This window comes from Archocentrus centrarchus, chromosome 4 (assembly GCF_007364275.1).
Source record: "Archocentrus centrarchus isolate MPI-CPG fArcCen1 chromosome 4, fArcCen1, whole genome shotgun sequence".
In the NCBI taxonomy this organism is placed as follows: Eukaryota; Metazoa; Chordata; class Actinopteri; order Cichliformes; family Cichlidae; genus Archocentrus; species Archocentrus centrarchus.
The window spans coordinates 37,806,031-37,817,170 of record NC_044349.1 but is presented as its reverse complement, the minus strand read 5'-3'; the positions used below and the strand labels follow the sequence as shown (position 1 = coordinate 37,817,170).

The window sequence follows — 11,140 nt, the reverse complement described above, 5'->3', positions numbered from 1 at the left end:
GCTGGCCCAGACTGCAGCCAGCCAAACAGCCACAGTGAAGTTCTGCGTGGTTAATAAAGGATATGTGTGACCTGACTTTTCTCCCACAGGGCCCTGGGGGGACATGTCCGCCTTTCCCTTTCCCCTCAGATGGCTGCTCCTCTCTGGTGGAATGGAGTTCTTCCCCTCCACCCTCGCCAAGTGCTCGTCATCTGATCTAATAGAGCTTACTATATAGAGATGACAGTTGTTGCGATTGGCTCTTTATAAATAAAACTTGAATTACAGTAAAGCAGCTCAACAAATAATATTGCAGCAGACGCGAGCTGAAAAATTTGCTGCCACCAGCCTCCTCTGAGACATTTGCACCGTCTCTCTAACAGCCCTAAAATTAGAAGTCAGTGCCCTGATTTATGTGGAAAAGTTGAGGGGGTGGGGGCACATTCCACGGCTGCTGTAGGCAGGAAGTTTTGGAATCTCCATGGAAATCAAGGCAAAACACAGAGCCCCACAGTTATTTTTCCAAATATTTCACACATGCCTTTGGTACAAAATGTGCTCCAAAGGAAAGAAGGACAGATGATTTGTTACCAACTGTCCCCTTCATTCCTCCCAGACACATTGATTGTATCTCACATTGCGATTCAAATGGTACATGACTTTAAAAGTGCTTTAACTGCAGATGAAGCATGAAATATGTGGAATGCATTTCACACAGGTCTGCAGTTAACATACCGTGAAAAAAAGAACAATGATTGATTGGCATCTGCTCTGGATCCACTCTGACTGACGCTACAGTACAGTGAGAAGCATTCACACAGCTGGCAGGGGTCACAGTGGTGAAATCACAGCAACAGACCTGAGAACAGTCTCTGTGAGTCATGCTCCGGTCCACGTGTGTGGAATGCATACATGAAGGTTTCTTCATCCTGGCTGGATGATGGTGATTTCTGTAATCCTAAACCTTCCCCCAACTGAGCCCCTCTCACCTCACCCACAGTTAGGTGCTGATATAGGAGGAAGGAAACGTGATCTGGTTTGGCACAGATAGGACCAAAATAATGGGAAATCACAGACTGCATGGGGCCAAAGCTGAAAATGGCACTCAGCACATGGAGATTTATTACTGCAGCTTCTCCTCGGCTGAGAAAAGTGACACTCGCTTACAACAAGTAAAGGTAGCAGGAGGAAAATGTGCGGCATCCCAGGAATGAAATTCCGACCTCAGCGAGGAGGAACAAGGAAGGGAAAAATATTTAGGTTCAAAGTTTACGGAGGAATTCCTGCGTGTTAAAAAAGATCTCGAGAACACACACATCAAAACACAGTCAGCTTCAAAGCATTTGATCTGATTATCTGAGAGCACATTTTTATTTGCATCACAGGTTCTCATATATTCAGAGAATTCGTGCAGATTGGTCCCTGCTGAGTCTGAGCACGTTTCACACCGTGTGAGAGGAAATCCAAAATCCTCGAGGTGCAGCTCATGTTAGTCAGGCTAGATGCTCCTAGGTGAAATGTAGGAACTTTGTATGAATGTGTGTGTGAATGAGACATGCTGTATAAAGTGCTTTGAGTGCTCATGTACAGTAGAAAAGCGCTATATAAGAATCAGCCATAGAAATACTACAATATCGCTCTCCAAAAAAGTACAACTCCTTACGCAGGCGGCACCGCTCAGCAGGCTGTATTATGTGTCATTAAAATGCTCCAGAAGTCACCAACAGCGCAAACAGTGAACAGGTCCGGTTCGGGGACAGATTAGCTCAGGTGAAGCCTGGAAGACACCTGTCATTTGTTACCCTGGTAACCCCAGGCCAGTCCAGCTGCTTCTTCTTTCCAGTCTCCCCTGTTACCGTTTGATGAGCGCCCCTAGTGGCCAGCCCCAAGAACGCCTCTGAAAACTCTTCCTGGCAGCTCCCTTCTCGGAGTACAGAGCTCAGTATCCGGATGGCTGTGAGCATACATTTACTGCTAACAGGTTTAATTTCTGAGTCAAGGGACAACTGGTTCAAACCTGTGGGTAATGATCTGGTTCAGATACAATCTGTATTTTGATGTCACTGAGGAGACACTGCTGGCATTTTAAAGTAACCTTTGAGTCAAACAATAAGTATTTTTCCTTCAACCCCTTCACCACCCACTAACTCCAGGGTATCCATAGAGACTAAGATGGCTTTCTGTGGGGTTTTTTGGTCACTTTTGGTCTCAGCCTCATTAGAGGAACTCACTGAGGTCACTGTGATCTGTGGTTTGGAGATGGTGGGGCCAAAAAAGCTGAAGAAGCTCAGATTTTCATTGGGAATGAGCAGTATTAGAGATGAGGACATCAGAGGGACAGCTCAGGCTGAGCAGTTTGGAGACAGAGTCAGAGAGGCGAGGCGGAGATGGTTTGGACGTGCAGAGGAGGGAGAGTGGATATACTGGACAAAGGATGATGAAGATGGAGCTGCCAGGCAGGAGGAGAAGAGGAAGAGCTCAGAGGAGGTTCATTGATGCAGTGAAGGAGGGTTGGTGTGACAGAGGAGGATGCTGGGACAGGGTGAGATGGAGGCAGAAAGGGGAGGTGGTCATTTTACAGCCTGATAAAAAAATGGTTTTGCTCCCTTCATAACTGGATGCACCTGATTTGGATGCAAAGAAGCTAGCTTATGTTCACCCGTGGTTTCAAACAGCCAACATGGAGAAGGCCAAAGTGCCAAACTTCAGGCTTTAAAGCAGCAGGTGACCCGTCAGGCTCCACGTCAGCAATGAAAACAGAAAGCCTTTTATCAGACATATATTAAAACTTTATTATTGTGAAATGTTAAGGCATACATACAAATGTTTCCTTTACAAAAGTTCACAGCAACATCACATTGGGTCAACCAGCTGAAGCAACGCAACTTAACAGAACCTTCTGTGTTTGTCATCATTCATAACTTAAAGGTAGAGTCCATCTTTGGCACCAGGAAACGAAACATTTCAAATATAAATGAAAAATACAAAATATATTAACTTCTCTCACTTCAAACAGCCATTTGTGTAAACATATTGCAGAATAAGCAAAGGGCAGTAACTCGGACTAATACGCCGCACTGACCAGCAAATGCGCCGAGATGCAGCGTGAAGGAGAACGTCGTTGAAAACGTGAGCTTTCACACGCTAATATTTAAAAAGGGGATGAGCTTATTGGCTTCTTCAGAAATGCACTGATGATGAGCTTTAACGTCCTTTCCCATGAAGCGTGGCACGTTCCAGTTAAACAGAAGTCTACATTCAGTGTTCAGTGATCCTACACCACGCAGGCAGAAATAAATAGAAGAGTCCATGTTAGGCTTTCAGTACAGTCTACCCAGAAATGTGAGATACTTGAAAAAACAGCTGAATATAACAGTGATGGAGACGAACAAGTAGCAAATGCGGGCCAATTATAGTTGCCCGTTTCTGTGGTAGAACCAGCTACCACGGCTCAGAGGAAATAACCGCCCCAGAAAAGGAGTCATGTAGAGAATGCCTGCCATTTTAACAAGGGCGAGGGGTCAGACTTTAGATAGCCTTTTTCTTTAACGGGAGCATTCCCTCAGCGAGGAATGTGAGAAGATTAGCTCCGCCGTGCCATCAGAGGGGAGAGGAACGCTGGGCAGTCACCATCTGAGGCCCTAAACGTTAACCGGGGATCTGGAAAATTAGACCCCAGAGAAACGGCGTCAATCCTCACAGGCTTTTTAAAGAGAAGCGAGCAGGCGTTTTGCAGGCTCCACATTCAAAGAAAGCTTCCAAATCCTCTGCTGAGCTGCGAGCAAGGCCTCCGAATGTATTTTAAAGAGAGAAGCAACTGTTCATTTAGCTCTGTTAAACAGAATAATCCTCAGACATGGCAGGAGGATGCTTATTCTGAGTCATTTTTATAAATATTCCCATTACTTTCAGAGGGCATGGCAACAGGGATGCTACTGGAAAACAAAACTGAGAAGTGAGCCATTTGTACAGAACGTAAAAAAGTGGAGCACACTCAGGACAAACTAAAGTCACATCAACGTATGAGCAGCATTTACACGTTTAAATACATCATTCAAAATTAAAGGGAAACATGCATATTATATGCACAGTCAGCAGCCCAGTTCCTGTCACACTGAAATACTGTCCAGGTACCGTGAAGAATTCCCAACTGTCAGCTCTCCGCGGCACACGCGCTGATGTAAGCAGCCCTTTGAAGTTTCTGTCATCGGCGCCGGCGGTCGTACGAGCCGCAGCGAGCGCTCAGATGAGGATTTCAACCACGTCCGCGCCCAGGCTGTTCATCAGCATCTTCAGCTGCACCTTCGGCTCCTCCGAGGTTTCTGCGTTCACAACAGAACAACAACTGATGCACGCGTCATTCCTTTAAACACTGTTTATGCATCCAGATGGAGCTGCTCAAAGTGCCAAAAAACTGACGCGAAAACATCTTTTTCTAGAAATCGTGACCCAGTTACACCCCCCCCCCCGGCTGTAATGTTAGCCAGCTGCTGAATATTTTGAGCAGCAGTGTTCAGGTGTGTGAGCTTTATTAAAGCTGATCTGATCTTTGGGGTCATTTGTCAGTTTCTTAAAATGAACAGCAGAGGCAGCTGTGATTGGGTCTCCACTGAATAAAAACCCACCAGGTGTAGCTGCTGAGCTCGCCTCACACGTCTTTAGCTCGCTGGGCTCGGCCGTGGCCTCGGGCTGCTGCGCCGCCTCGTCGCTCTGCGTGCTGCAGTCTCGGCTCGGGCCGCCGGCGGCAGCAAACAGCTCGGGCTGCAGCACTGCGGCACCCGTCTGGTCATCTGAGAGGCTCTTTGCTGCAGACAAAGACAGGACGCTGCTTGATTACACGCATACGTCCACATATACGCTCTCCTGAACATCTGCCGGTTCTTCCCATGACTATTCTGGATGGAGCTATTCTGGAGTGAGAGCTGATATGCATTCCAGTTTAAACACACGTCGTCTATTTAAGAGACACACTTTTTTTAAGGGTGTTCACATTCTGTCTGGCAGTTGTTGAAATGAAAGATTTGAGATTCCTCCGCTCGACTTGCACAGTAAGGGCAGAAGCTCACCTTTACTCTCCATGCCGCCGGTCACCATGCTGATGGAGGGGACGGATCTCGCTGAACGAAGCCCCTGTTTCTCAGGCTTGCTCTGCTCCCACCTGGAGCGCTGCTGGAGCACTTTGATCACTGCGTCCTTCTCCAGGAGCTGAGCATGAAGAGCGCGGATCCTGAATGCAAGGAGAACATCGTGAGTTTGGAAATCAGGAGAGAGCAGACATAAAGAGACACTGAAGGATGGAGAAGCACCTGTTCTCCATCTCCTGACGTCTGTGATTGGACAGAGGCAGATCTCCATTAAAACTGCTGTCCGGGGAATGCCGCGGGGAGTGATTGATGATGGTTGTATCTCTGAAAATCAAAGAGAAGGCTGTTAGAATCCTTAATCCCTCAGTTTTTATGTTTTTGACTCTGGCTGCATTGGTGTAGGTACCTCTGTGCTGCAGCTGTGGCTGCTGCATCCATTGCAAACTGCCTCATGGTGCTCTCCTCCAGGTACTTTTGCTCCCACTTGGTGATGTCTGCCTCCAGGGCCAGGATGCGCTCCTCCTTCTCCCTCATCTGCTGCTGCAACCTGGACGAGTTTGGTTCTGAAGCTGTGGTGTCAGCCGTCTGGTTCTGGGACTGAGAGGAGACACAATATTTACACGACTCATTTCAATGTCCTAACTGAACTCTGAGCAAGAACGTGAAGCTCTGCCAGACATTTGTGTAGAGGCCTGTTTCCCTCACCTGTTGTGCCCTGAGGCTTTTTAGCTCCTGCTCCAGCCGTGTGCGCAGCCGCAGCTCCAGCGCTTCCCTCTTCTCGCAGGCCGCCTGCAGCTGAGCGAGCGCGCTCTGCAGCCTCTCCACTTTCTTCACGTATGCCCTCTTCCTCTGCAGTTCTTCCTCCAGCTGATGGTTGCGGGTCTGTGCCGAAGCCAGAGCCTGCTCCAGCAGCTCCCGTCTCCGCTGGCACTCCTCCCCGGACAATCGCAGGTGCTGAATCTGTCTCTCCAGACGCTCCCGCTCCCGCTGCTGTTCTTCATCTGAGATACAGGAATGGGAAAAAAAAAAAAAACCCCAGCAGGTTAGTGGAGGTCAACCAAATGGGAAAGAAGCGTTAAAGTGAATCTAATCTGCTTTTCCTAATTTCCTGCTTGACCACTCGGCTTGTTTGTCACCTCTCCTCTCAAATCAACCATCAATCTTCAAAATTGTCCAGCTTCTACCAGCATCACAGCAAACCTCCTCTGGTTCATTTAAAAAGAAATCTTCTGCAAACTATTCCCTGAGTGCAGGGGTCCAGTATTTGGATCTGTTTCTATAAACCCATAACAACTCTGATGGAGTCCAGCAATAAAAATATGGACTTAAAGAGCACATAAGCAGAAGGCTTTGTGGCTTCTTCCTGGTTTCTGTTTGAGGTGCAAACAAAAGGGACTTACAAACCCAACAGCTCCAAGGCTGTTTCTCAAATAACAGTTCAAATGCCTGTATTCCTGTGAGACGGTCAGATTTAACTGCATTTCACTGAAACAATGGCTGTTTTCCAGTCATCTTCCAACAACAGGAATCTTCTAACTCGGACAGGTCTGGGAGCGTAAAGGGTGTCAACATATAAAGACAAAATCATAATGTGAATCTTCAGACTTAATGCTGTGGGCCAAATGGATGCAGTTTTCTGTTGCCTTTACATGGCGGCACCCTTTTAGACTCCGATACTTCAAGTTCGAAGCTTCCGACTACAAACGAGCTGCTGATGCGGTGAAGGCTGTTCTGGCAAAGGCCGAAGCATGTGTCGAGCTTTCTTTGGTTTGGCCAAGCCATGAAAATAAAAAGCATTTTGTCATTAAGCCCATAAAAATATATCCTTAGAAAAGCGTATAATGGGTCTCCTTTAAAGCTCTCGTGGCCTGTGCTGGGGTCAGTGAAGCCTTCACTCCGGGAGCACGGACCCCACAACAGACACGTGGTTGAACAACAAACCATTTGACAGGTTGTTTTCTGCAAAGTTTACTGTCCTTCTAAACTTGGGATCAGTGAAAATAATATTTCTCACTGAATCTTTGAAAGCTAGACCATATTTCCATGAGCCCTTTTAGAAAGTTTATCTGACGTGCCTCTTTAAAAGGAGGCTGATTACACAACACGAGTGCATGCCTGTGGAGGGAATGCAGACTTCCTCTTATCCACTTACGCACACAAGCATAGCTTTGTACTGCTAAAAGCTCTGGAATGCCTCTGAGGCCATGCAGTAACCGAGCGGCTCCAAATTTATTTCATGTGGTTCTCCAAACAAAAACATATAAACGACACTTCCCACTATTGCATTTCTGCTTCCTGCTGCGTTTGGGAACGAGTCACGTGGCTGTCATTCTAGCTAATCCCTGCTGTTGGGGTTCTCTCTCTGCAGCGCAGTCCGGCACAGAATTAACAGGAGCAAAGAAATATTCACAACTGGGCGATCATCATTACACCACGGGGTAAAAGAAATGCCCAAACAAGGAGACGGAGCGAGCCAGGGGTCAGGCAGAGTTAGGACAGGACGCCCAGACTCCTTATTTCCCCTTGAGGAGAGAGGTCATCAGCAGTGATGCAAAACGGAGCAGATGAAGGGTGTGTGTGTGTGTGTCTCTGTGTGTGTGTCTCTGTGTGTGTGTTTGGGGGGGGCTGAAAGTCCTGAAAACATCTGAGGAATCCAGGCCACATTTACTGCAGTATGAAAAATGGCTGGCGTCTGGGTGCCAAGAGTAACTCACAGCAGACAAACAGCCGTTTGTGTCACGGCGTGTAGAAAGCACCACATCACTAAAGGAGGAAACCAATCCCTGCTCAGCTATGTTCCTGCTATTGTTTCACAGCAAAGTGTGATTCTGTGACGAGCGGCGGCACGAGAACAGTTTTAACCAAAGCCCGACGCAGACTCACTTTGCTCCAGGAGTTTAACGAAGATGTGCTGCTTCGGGTCGCCGCAGTCCGCTCTGTCCTTGGTAGCCGTGTCGAGTTGTTCTGTGCAGAGATAACGGGCATACCACAATGAGTACACACACAAAATGTACGTCTGAAAGCAGAAGACAGACAAAATAAATGGACCTTTACCTCTCAGGTCTCTGTTGAAGTCATGCATCCTCTTAATCTCTGCCTCGAGTTTATTCCTCATCGTTTTCTCCAGAGCTTCTCGCTTGGCGGAGCCTTTCATGAGGGTCTCATAAGCCTCAGATATCCTCTGAATCTCCAACTCCAACTGGGAAGAAAGTGTGAGAAGATGATGAGTCTCTGGGGGAGACATTCCTGGTTTGTGTTGCAAATGTTAATATCAATGAGGCCAATTAGTCAACTGAATGCCACCTGCTGGCAAATGGCTCTTTAACACTATGTGAATGAATAATGGAATTAGCATTCCAGAGTGAACACTCCCAGGTGTCAGGCATTCATCTCCTCACTCCTCAGCATGTTTTTAAAGACAAAAGGAGACGCGTTGTAGAGATTCCAGACACCTCCTGCACCAGCTGAAAGCATTCACTGCCTCCACCATCCTCTCACCTTCTGCAGCCTGGTGGCCTTCTCCACGTACGCCTCCAGTTCCTTCCTGAGCCGCTCGTTCTCCCGCATCAGTGCAGCGCTCTGAGCGGAGTTACTGCTGGAAGCTGCGGTGATGCTGCGGTGAGCCGCCTGGGACTGAGCAGACACAAACCTGCAGACAGGAGATAACAATGCTGAAACCCCCCCAAAACAAAAGAAAGGAAGCCCTCTCTGAGGTTGTTCTTTATTTGATGTGGCATCTGTTTGTGGAGGGTACCTGTGCTGCTGCGTGTAGAAGGGAGGAGGAGGGTCTCGGTGGTACTGCACATGCTCCTGTGAGTGGCTGAGCATGTATCCGGGAAGCCTGACACAGAAAGGATAGTCCGGAGGTGGTCCTCGCTGCTCTGCACACGGCTGGGCCCTTTGTCTGTCAGGTCCGGCAGCATTTAAGATGTTAGTATGATTGTAGAGCTGTGGGTAGCTGTGTGAGGAGCTCATAGTCAGACTGTCCCTACGCTGGTTTCTCTCCAGAGAGAGCTGCATGAGCCTCTCACTCAGAGAGCGAGCGTGCTCTCTCTTCAGATCCCACTGTGCCTCACTTCCACTTCCCACTACATCCATGCTGGGTCCATCTTGCTCTGCCTGACCCTTCTGAGAGTTCAGGTACTGGGAGTGGGCTTTGGCCTCCTCGTAGGTGGGCAGCTCCTCCTTGTGGAGCTGGTACAGGTGGCATACGGGGCTCTCGGAGTGTAGGCCGTCCCCTTGATGCTCCTGACCTTGAGGCTCCTGCCTCGTTGACATCTGGATGTACTGAGTGTCCTCCTGAGTGAGGCTCTCCAGAGAGGAGCGGGGACTGCCTGTGCCACCACCGCTGCTGCCTCCACGCAGGGCCTGCTGCTGAATGGCCAGAAGCGTGCGCGTGTCCGTCAGGTTTCCGTAGCGGAGCTGCTCCTGGATGAGACGGTGCAGGACCGTTCCAGAGGAATCCTCTGCGGTTCTCATGCCAGCCAATGGGAAATAAGTTAAAAAAAACAAAGCAAAAACAGGTCTTGATGTGGCAGCGTGGGTTGCTTCACAGATCACACATCTGAAAGGCAAAGAAAAATGGTGGTCAGACTCAGGACTGCACAACATATCCACGCACATATCCACGCTTCTGTTGCACAATGCTGTGTGTATGAGCTGTGGCTGGAAATACCCCTGATAGTGATGTCACTGCAGATCCAGTTTTTATAGCCCACATGCTGCCATGCATAACTTTCTCCAGTCAGATGAGTATGGTACTCAACGGTCACACACACACACACACACACACACACACACACACACACACACACACACACACACACACACACACAGTCAACAAATTCCACTGACTCACAATCAGATACTGCCCCAAACATACTTCAAACAATACAAACAATGGAAACTTTAAAATGCACAAACTATTCTTTCACCACTGTGATAATCAGGACACAGTCCAGTAAAATTAACGCCTTATTTAACCTAACATGTGCAGTTTGATAAGCAGTGGTTACAAACACTGTGAAATACATTAAAAAAAAAAAAAAAAAAAAAAAACTACATACATGAGTGAAATACAAAAAACTGCACACAGCCCCAAATTCTAACCTTTCAAGCTAAAAAACCTTCACAGTGAGTAATAATCTCCGACAGTAAAGGTTATTTAGAAACCACCTTAAAGACAATAATGTCAGGGGTGTCAAACATGCGGCCTGGAGGCCCGAACCGACCGCCACAGGGTCCAGTTCGGCCCAGCTGGGTGTCTTTCCCAAAGAGCCTTTAAATACTTTATTTTTCCCGGTGTGGGGACGCGATGAGAGTATAAGTACGTAAAGTTAAAGAACTTTTACATTCGGAACTTGTTTGAATCATAAGCACATAAAACACTGTATATTTGAAGGTTTGTGCCTTTAGAGATCCTGTATGAATGAGAAAAATGAGACGAGATATTGCTGAATTTTCACTTATCTTTCCTCAAGGTACCCCATTTGTTTTGTAACTGTATGATCTGTGTGTCGCCAGGAATGAGCAGCCCTGATATTAATGCTCCAAACAAAAGTGGATCTCAGATATGATCTGTGAATAACGCGCCATCCGGAGTGGACTTCATCCACACGCAAACCGGCCGAAAGCGATCAGATAAACTTATTAAAATAACATGCAAGACTCACCAAATTATAGTCTCATCGCACAGCGAACGATGCCCTCGTATCTCAACTCAACAACCTGCGCTTATTGTTTAGAATAAATGTCCACAAGTGTCCGGAGCTCCTTTCCTCCGTGCGCATGTGTGCGCGCTGACTGCGGCAGCAGACTGAGCGGAGCGGAGCTGCGAGGCGCACTAATAAATAACTGAGAGCTGATTGTTCGCTGCGGCTGGAATGACAGGAATGTAAAGGCTCCGAGTCCCTGTGGGATCAAAAGCAGAGCGCAGGGGAGGAGGGAGAGGAGGAGGAGGAGGAAGAGGAGGAGAGAGGGGCGGGGTGTTTAAAAAAATGGAGCCACAGCAGCAGCAGCTCCTCAGCTGGCTGCTTGTGTCATGTAAAAGAGCTCGTTGTTGTTTTTGTTGTGCGTTT

General features: G+C 47.8%; 1 protein-coding gene across 2 annotated transcripts; it reads right to left on the bottom strand.

The window, feature by feature from the left end:
- Positions 1 to 2,750: 2,750 nt before the first annotated feature.
- On the bottom strand, positions 2,751 to 10,914 carry amotl2a (angiomotin like 2a). 2 transcript variants are annotated; one of them, XM_030728072.1, is made up of 11 exons: positions 10,736 to 10,914; positions 8,818 to 9,627; positions 8,562 to 8,712; positions 8,118 to 8,262; positions 7,947 to 8,027; positions 5,769 to 6,064; positions 5,470 to 5,660; positions 5,286 to 5,387; positions 5,046 to 5,206; positions 4,605 to 4,784; positions 2,751 to 4,301 (listed from the first exon to the last, which is right to left on the bottom strand). In XM_030728072.1, exons 2-11 carry the CDS (start codon positions 9,540 to 9,542, stop codon positions 4,222 to 4,224), a joined length of 2,112 nt encoding a protein of 703 aa, XP_030583932.1. In that variant the 5' UTR covers positions 9,543 to 9,627; positions 10,736 to 10,914; the 3' UTR covers positions 2,751 to 4,221. The 2 variants fall into 2 exon arrangements, with proteins under 2 accessions (XP_030583932.1, XP_030583931.1); XM_030728071.1 differs by lacking the exon at positions 2,751 to 4,301 and having other exon boundaries at positions 4,455 to 4,784.
- Positions 10,915 to 11,140: the final 226 nt, after the last annotated feature.

Excerpts from the sequence above, each read along its gene's own strand:
- amotl2a (XM_030728071.1), bottom strand. The coding sequence starts at position 9,542 with ATGAGAACCGCAGAGGATTCCTCTGGAACGGTCCTGCACCGTCTCATC. Across the intron at positions 5,661-5,768 it reads AAAGCCTCAGGGCACAACAG|TCCCAGAACCAGACGGCTGA; the intron begins GTGAGGGAAACA and ends GTCTCCTCTCAG. Across the intron at positions 4,785-5,045 it reads CGGCGGCATGGAGAGTAAAG|CAAAGAGCCTCTCAGATGAC; the intron begins GTGAGCTTCTGC and ends CTTTGTCTGCAG.